General features: G+C 32.5%; 1 protein-coding gene across 2 annotated transcripts; it reads right to left on the reverse strand.

Moving 5' to 3' along the window:
- Positions 1-459: 459 nt before the first annotated feature.
- On the reverse strand, positions 460-7,850 carry LOC131849215 (zinc finger and SCAN domain-containing protein 22-like). 2 transcript variants are annotated; one of them, XM_059199234.1, is made up of 3 exons: positions 7,547-7,850; positions 3,075-3,805; positions 460-2,956 (listed from the first exon to the last, which is right to left on the reverse strand). In XM_059199234.1, exon 2 carries the CDS (start codon positions 3,747-3,749, stop codon positions 3,105-3,107), a length of 645 nt encoding a protein of 214 aa, XP_059055217.1. In that variant the 5' UTR covers positions 3,750-3,805; positions 7,547-7,850; the 3' UTR covers positions 460-2,956; positions 3,075-3,104. The 2 variants fall into 2 exon arrangements, with proteins under 2 accessions (XP_059055217.1, XP_059055216.1); XM_059199233.1 differs by having other exon boundaries at positions 460-3,805.
- Between the last annotated feature and the right edge of the window lie 496 nt (positions 7,851-8,346).

Consider the following 8,346-nt stretch of genomic DNA (forward strand, 5'->3'; position numbering starts at 1 on the left):
CATGCTAATGATAGCGGAATTAAATAAAATAATATAAATATATTGCGTATTGAAATGGAATTCCGTAAAATAACACCTAATTTTACAAAATGAATACACATATAAGAGATTTTAGTCTTCGTATCGTATTCTACTACAATTATAATCACATATATTAATATAAACAGTATACTACTACTGTAATGCTAACGTATTGAATACGTAATACGTAATTCATTCGTTACACCTTAAATAAGAAATAGTTACACATAGAAAGTAAGTACGATATGATTATAAACTAGTCCTTATGAGTTAAGAACATTCAATGTTACCTATAAATGTAAGATGTAGACAATCCAATAAGTCAATGAGTATATAATTAGAATTATTAATAAATTACTTATGTGACAATAAGTTTTACCCTCATAAGGTAGAAGATTCCAAAATGGCTACATCTCATAACGTGCCGATCGCAGATTTTCCTTTAATTTATTGATTTCTCAGTAGTAATATGTAATAATAATTTAAAACCTTAAGGTTATTTACTTATATCTTATACTACCATAACAATCTACTTCAAAACACCATATTTATTTTTTATTAAAGAATAGGAATGTTACTACAGATCATACATGCTCCCCTAGCTAGAATAATAAGATTTAGCAAGGGAATTTCTTAATAATACAAAGAGGAAATGGTTAAAGCGGTACTCTACCTGACATAATATAATAATGACTATGGATCATTCAGATATAATTATAGTATTTAATACATGCCTCTTAAAAAAACTTTTGTTCAGGTTAGTATCGGCTCAGTAACTATCAATGTAGACATAATTGATAAGACATACTGTAATTCTATTAAAAAAATACTGTACGTAATACCTAAATGTTTCTATGTAACATGCTATATAGTAATGTCACTCAAACAAATTAAAAAAAAAATAGGTAATTGAATTTCGGTTGTAATTTACCTATATTTCCTCCCAGCAATATAAATAAATTAACTAACAATACTATTAGTTACGTATTAATGTCGGTTTACCGATCATGGCGGCATCTTATCTAAGCCCTTGTATCAGGGATTCTTAAATGTTTAGGTATACACAGTAGATCTTATTTATTTAGAAAACTTACTTAGCTATCTTTCAAATTTACAAATTTTAGAGACAAGTTTACACATCATATTTGTTTAATCGACATGTCAAAAGAAGATATAATTATATAGAGCAGTTGAAACTATATTTGGATATAATAAATCAGATTATATACAAAATATAACGTGAGCAAACTCCAGAGAAAGATTGACATATGTATATCAACTCAAAATTAATTAAATACCACCAATATATACACATGATGAATAACATTTTAATACATATTATTACACTAGAATTAATACACTTAAATTTCACGAGAATTCAACAAAAATATGTATTCTTGTTAAATACTTGTAAAACTTTGCTACTTTTTAATTTAATTTGAATGTGAAATTTAAATTTCATGTAAGACCTTGTGGAAGTGTGCTCATTTAAGTATAAGACCAAGTATCATGACGTCACTTCTATACGCCACTCATATTATTACTTAAAATATCTCATAACAAGCGCAAATTTAGTAGTATAGTTACTACCCTAAGGTAGCTTAACACTACTTGGCAGAATAATAAAAAAGTTAATAAAGGTAAGTAATTTTGTATTATTATCATAACTTTTTTTCCTTGCTCTATTGTTACTGTCACCATTCCTATACAGAATTGATCTTTCAATACTATATCATTCCATATCTCTCTAATATTTCACAACCTGTTCCAAACACAGTATAAAATATATGTGAGTACAATTACATACGATGTATTACGTTTACATTAATACAATATTCAAATCAATACAGGTACTAAGTACGAAAGGATATATTAGTGTTGATTATTATTACAAACTATAAGAGTGCCAATCTTTTACAAATTTTCTTCCTTATCAGCTAAGACTAAAGTCTAATTTTACTTTAATAAATACTTAGAGTATTTTGGCACAATTATACGTAGGTACTTATGAAATAGAAATACACTATTGTTAGATTTCAGACTTTACCAAAGGTAAGTAACAACTAAGTATATAAAGTAAAAATTCTTTTGAAGACTTTTACCAACTTAATATATAATCAGAAGATGAATCATTGAATGATTAAACATAATAGTTAAATAAAAAGAGAATCCTTTAAGAAGGTAAATTGCTTCCCCTAATAAGTAAGCCAATATCAATTACATCATTAAGTTAGTAATTAATTGTTAACAAATATACTAATGAATACTAAGTACATACATAATTTAAAGTCTAATCAGAATCAATACACAGTTCCGCTTTTATTTAAACAATAACTAACTGTTTACTTAATCTTTTCTCAAGACTCCAAATAGGTCTTCAGCTTATTCTAATCAAAAACAAACTTTTCTGAAATATGCTTATAAATGAAAACAAGGTAATTAACAAAAACTACAAACTAATTCTATGTGGAGGTTTGGGAAGTCTTCTTAAAGTATGAAATGCTAGTAAGCCGACTTGCCCAATGGGTGGGTGTGCTTAGGTACAGATATTATAAGCAGCATGTCAAATTACAAATAACGTAAAAAAATGGCACATAACAGTTGTGCACTATAACAAGTTAAAAAGACAACTCTATATTAGGTACTAGATAAGCATAATTATAAGTATAACACACCACCATCTATAATGAAGAAAACAAAAAAAATACAACAACGTTTAGGAAGTTGACACATCGCATTGCGCTTAGCAGAAAAACAGTTCGCTGCGCCAATAGGAAATTTCAAATATCTGATTCAGGTGAAATGCAAATGTGCAATGTGATATGTCCACCCTCACCTAAGAAACCAATCACTACCTGAGCTGAGAGGCTCGCAGTTGCGTGAGTACATGAGCGTGCCAATCTCCCGCGTGCGAACACTCCATCCGCGGTAGATTCTAAGATTACAATATTTAAAGTTAATAATAAACACTGATAATTTTACATAACTTTGGAATGAAAAATCAGTCTCCACTTTTGAAATGGATAAGTTAGTGAAAAATAAATTAAACGAACCTTAGTTTAACGAATAGTCAAAGAACGCACTTAACAACTTGAAAAAACTTTTGGCTCTTCTGCTTGATGGCACGTGATCGTAGTTGGCTGCGGCCGCCGTGTGTGAGTCCTCATGTGGCGAGTGATCATGTCTCGCCGACACGCAGCATAAGGACATGACGGGCAACGGTAAGGCTTCTCGCCTGTATGGGTCCGTTGATGTGTTGCCAGATGGTCAGAGCGCGAGAACACTTGACCGCAAGCCGAGCAAGCGTAGGGCTTCACGCCGCTATGTAGGCGAGCGTGCCGCGTCAGCATGTCCGACCGAGCAAATCGCCTACCGCAAATTTCACATTCATATGCTCTAGCAGCTTCTGGAGTTCTGTTTCGATGCCGTGATGCGACGTGTTTGGCGAGCCGGTCGTGAACTGTGAAAGTCTGGCCGCAAGCATTGCAGGAATATGTCGGCTCTCTCTTTGGTAATGGTGGTGGAGGTTCTGACTTGATGGAGAGGTCCAGAGGAACGTCCTCTGGCGCTTTAGCCGGCACGTGCCACGACTGGTCCAGCATTAGCCAGCGGGGAGGCGGATAGTGGTTGTTATTGCGCATTTGAACAGCAAGTTTGTCTAGCAGGCTAGTGAGGCGTCGCCGCTTGTGGAGGTGCCGTGGGCTACGAGGGACCGACACCTCCGCCATGCTATCGACACACCCGCTGCTCTCGCCCTCCTCCTTGGCGCCCAGCGCACTCCAGCCTGGAAACACAATTAATTTCCGTAAATATAAAGCTTTTAAAATATCTCTTAATAGCTCAAATTACGAGAGTAAAATATTACAAAATAATATTAAATAGTACAATGAATTCAATATAAGTACATGTACATAAAGAGAAGTACAGTATTGCTTTAAAAAGCATTTTGATATATATTTTAAAGTTTGATCGACCCATTATCGTAGATGACCGCCCATCTGCAAGTTTTGGGGCAGGTGATATTTTTTTTGCGTATTAATTCTCTAGCGAAATGGCAAGACATGAGCAAATATAGATAATATATTGCACCTTTGGCGCATCTGTCCCTTAGGCATGGTGGGCGAATCTTATCCCTCAGCTCTCATTGGCAAGACGATTGAAATTTTGAACCAATCGTGTTGCTTTGCTGCGATACAAAGGGATCCCCTAAGGTTTTGAGACTAAGGATTATTCGAAGTACTCGTTTCGATGTTTTTTTTTCATGGTACTGTATACACAGTAGGTAAGGAAGAGGCGTAGCTAAAGCAAAGGGTTCGTGAAACCGGTCTCGTAAGAAAAGGCTACTGGAATTGTCTGAATGTTAGGGAGGCATCACTATTTACTCTTGACTATAAAAGTTTTTATTACCTTTTTTATATTATATTATACAGACCATTGAATAGGGCCTTTCACAGGGTCCTATTCACTATTTTGTGAACAAATAAGAAGTAGATTTTGAAGTATTAACGAATTAAATATGTAAATGTAGTATCGACATTAATTTCATTTTCCTAAAATTTATATTATATTATTACTTAACTAACAAGTTACGTAATATAAAATTAAAATATACACTGTTAGATCGATTTTTTTTAAATATGTAATAAAAACTAGTTAATGAAGTTTTAATAAGGTTTTATTCAGTCATTAGAAAACACATGCATGTTCCTAATGGGGTTATTGATGATTGCGTGATGTCAATGGTCAATCATTATTTACAATTTATTAACTGAACTGAAATTCATGGCGAACGGCTGAAAAAATTATATCACGCAAAACCTATTATCTACCAGCAGAATTTCAAGAAATTATGAATGCAATAACTGCATACAATTGATGAAGTCATAAAGAATGGAACCTTCCCTGTACGTTTAAGCCGTGGTTGAAAGGAAACTGCTTTATATATTACTAGTTGACCCGCGCAACTTTGTCTCCACCACACTTACTTGACATTTATCATTATATTGCGCCCAATTTACACATTTCTTTTTAAACCATAGCTTATGTGTTGTTATGTTGAATAAGCTATAATTCTGTAAAGTTTCATTAAAATCCATTCAGTAGATTTTGTGTGAAAGAGTAACAAACATTCATCCATACTCACAAACTTTCGCTATAATATTAATAATAGGATAGTAAAATTATTCAATCCTGACATATGTGATACCTAAGAAGCATCTGATACCTGACCTTCTCGGAAAACAGAAATATATGGTTTTATACGTACAAGAATTCAAAATACAACAGTTGTTCAGAAGACTAAAAGGATACATATTTGGTACCAATTAATATTAGGTTATTTGACATGAATTGAAAACTCATATTTATCAATTGACGTCGTTGAAATTCAGTGAAAAACGTGGAAAAGTTTACGACGTTTAATGTTAGCCTTGTGTACCAGGATCGTGATGAATTCATGATGAAGCTTATTATACATAGGTACATAATTACACTACTCGGCACATCACGACTAATTTGTTTGTAAATATCAAGTATATTCAAAATGAATGCTCAACTAAAGATGAGTGCTTGTATTATAAAAGGGTATAAAATAACACTACTGGACAATCTATGGCTAAATTAATCAAATCCGAAATAAATGCTGTAGGTACAGTTTAATTAGAGAACGAATAAATTTATTTAACGTTTTATGCCGAGAAAGTAAGCCGATATAAAATCAATATACTCTGAGATAGATGACTAACGTTAATTAATGACAATTTCAGTATGGTTTATAAATTATATACAGATTCACTTATTATCAAGTATTTGTTAATATTATATTGCGATATAAAAGCTACAAAATCACGTTGCTTTGAAATCAACGGCTACATTTAAAATTTGATCAAAAGTACAGAAAATAAATAATTTATGTTGTACGTATTCATTTATTGAATAATTTATCGATGGATATATTAAGCTAGACGGAATTAATTAGTTTTAATTGAATTAAACTAATATAGAAGAAAAGCTCTGAATACCTAAGCCAAATTATAAATACTTTAATTATATACTTATGTATATAAAAGGTTAAACTGCTAAATTGCAATGTTGGGTAGCCTCTGTTTGGTTTAAGGGAGGCAATTCTAAAAAATATAAAAGAACAGTCGCATTTGATATATTCAATTAGCAGATAAACATACTTCGTTAATAATATGATTCCAAATTTCCTCTATTAAACATAAGCTTGTTTCAGGAAATATGTAAAGTACGTACTTCAGAAGGATCAATTTTGTTAGGTATTGTGATAATAAGATTCTTAAGTAGAATTAATATTTCGACATAAATACTTACATACGGCACAAATTGATATATATTGAAAGTAGATAGGTAATATCGAAAATCATACTTTAATTTGCTATATAACGAAAAGGTATTGTTCATTTTTATTAGGTACTTTTATTAGTTGTATAATTTCTATACTTTGGCCATTTTTATCAATTTTTTCTTACATTCAAGTACTTCTTAGCTCATGTCACAAATATATATTTTTTTAAAAAGCGGTATGAAAGATTTGGTTTTATTTCTAAAATATAATACTATGGTATCTATGATGTCATTCTTTAAAAATCCAATACATCACATCTAATATTATTCAAACGGAATTAGTGATTTAGTTTTTAAACTAACTAACCTACCTAAATCTGCTTAGAAATTTTTCACTCTATACTGCCGCGAGATATGATTTTACTTAAAATGTTAGAATTAGTTAGGTATAAAGTTTTACAAATATGTAACATAAGAGCTATAGTAATTTTATAAATGATATATCTATTGATCGAAATATGATCTAAAGGTAGATAATTAAAGAGAATCTCAATTTTGCTATCTACTAAAATTATATTACTTAATATTATAATAAATATGTTTATAACTTTGGATGTTTCGATATTTTAAAATTTTTTTAGCCCGTTTAACATATATGCTAAGATATATTATTAGATTATTACGCTACAACCAATAATAAAAAAATGTAGCAAAAACGGGGAAAATATAGGAGCAGATGAAGTTGCGTGAGTTAGCTTGTATACCCTAAAAAGAATATCCACGCGTTTGACAATTTAGGAGTAAATTACTTGTGATTGAAAACTAGTATAATGTAGGTAGGAAAGGCACACGGGTTTAATTACAGTTTTGAAATACAAGTAATAAACATTTCAGTACTATAATAGGTATCAAAATAAAAAATTCAAATTATTTTTAAGAATACGAATTGTATATTTAATGTAAAGTTTTGAAAATTTAAAGAGGTCCCATAATATAGGCCTAATTTTAAGAATTATAACAGAATGATCATTTTTAAATAAGTAGAGAAGTATATTATATATACATATGTATTCACACACTTTATTATTAAATATGTAAAAAATCAAGTTGTTTTATTTAGTTCAATCAATCAAGAGCGATTTCATTTTTAACATGCACATATTTAGCAGTATTTATAATCTATGTAGTTATAGGCACCCGTTAATAAGGAAATACATACATGTTCCCAAACGTCCCGAATGCACTTTCTTGATGCTAGAATACGATGCATCTATTCAATATTGTCCTTCACAATCACTTTATATGTTTCGCGAATTTGCTTCTGCTATTCGTGTGATGCACACAGTTTTAGCAAGAGAACCGAGGTGCGTACAGTGAGTGGTACGTAAGGTCGGCGGGTCGGGTCTGCGACCGCCGACCGGTCCCACCGCCCCCGCACCTAGCACGGAAACATTGGACGTTCACACGCAATCCATCTGTGTTATTCTGTATCGTACGTGCAACAGAACTGACGTCCATTACGTTCCACACGTCGCGGCAAACTGACTGATAGCGTGCCCGCGCCGCCTCCACCCGCACCTGCGCTGCGCTTGCGCACCGTTTGTGTTCCCGCGAAAACATTGCAATGCATCCGCGGCGCATGGCGGCGCCCACGCACCAGCACATAGGACAGTCGCTCCACTGCAGGGTGCATTCCTTATTTTACCACATTACCGTTCGATTAAAAGTTTGTTACGAATTTATAGAAGACGAGGAAAGGAGATGAAAAACAATTAACAGAGCACTTAGAACATTTCAGAAATGCTGCTATACGAACTACCCATACACGTAAACTAAAGTTTAATGTAAAATATTTACTTCAAGTTAGGTAGCGGAAATGAATCCGTACCACTACGAATAAGTTGCACGAGTATACCTACTGACAGTTCTTTAATGGATGATTATGGAATGGTGCATCCGCCTGCGCTTACGGTTTACGCTGGCCGGGGCACCAGTGGAACATAATAAAATGAACGATGA

This window comes from Achroia grisella, unplaced genomic scaffold, assembly GCF_030625045.1.
Source record: "Achroia grisella isolate CSIRO2021 unplaced genomic scaffold, CSIRO_AGI_Agris_v1 utg640, whole genome shotgun sequence".
In the NCBI taxonomy this organism is placed as follows: Eukaryota; Metazoa; Arthropoda; class Insecta; order Lepidoptera; family Pyralidae; genus Achroia; species Achroia grisella.

Coding starts and splice junctions, on each gene's coding strand:
- LOC131849215 (XM_059199234.1), bottom strand. CDS start 3,749: ATGGCGGAGGTGTCGGTCCCTCGTAGCCCACGGCACCTCCACAAGCGG.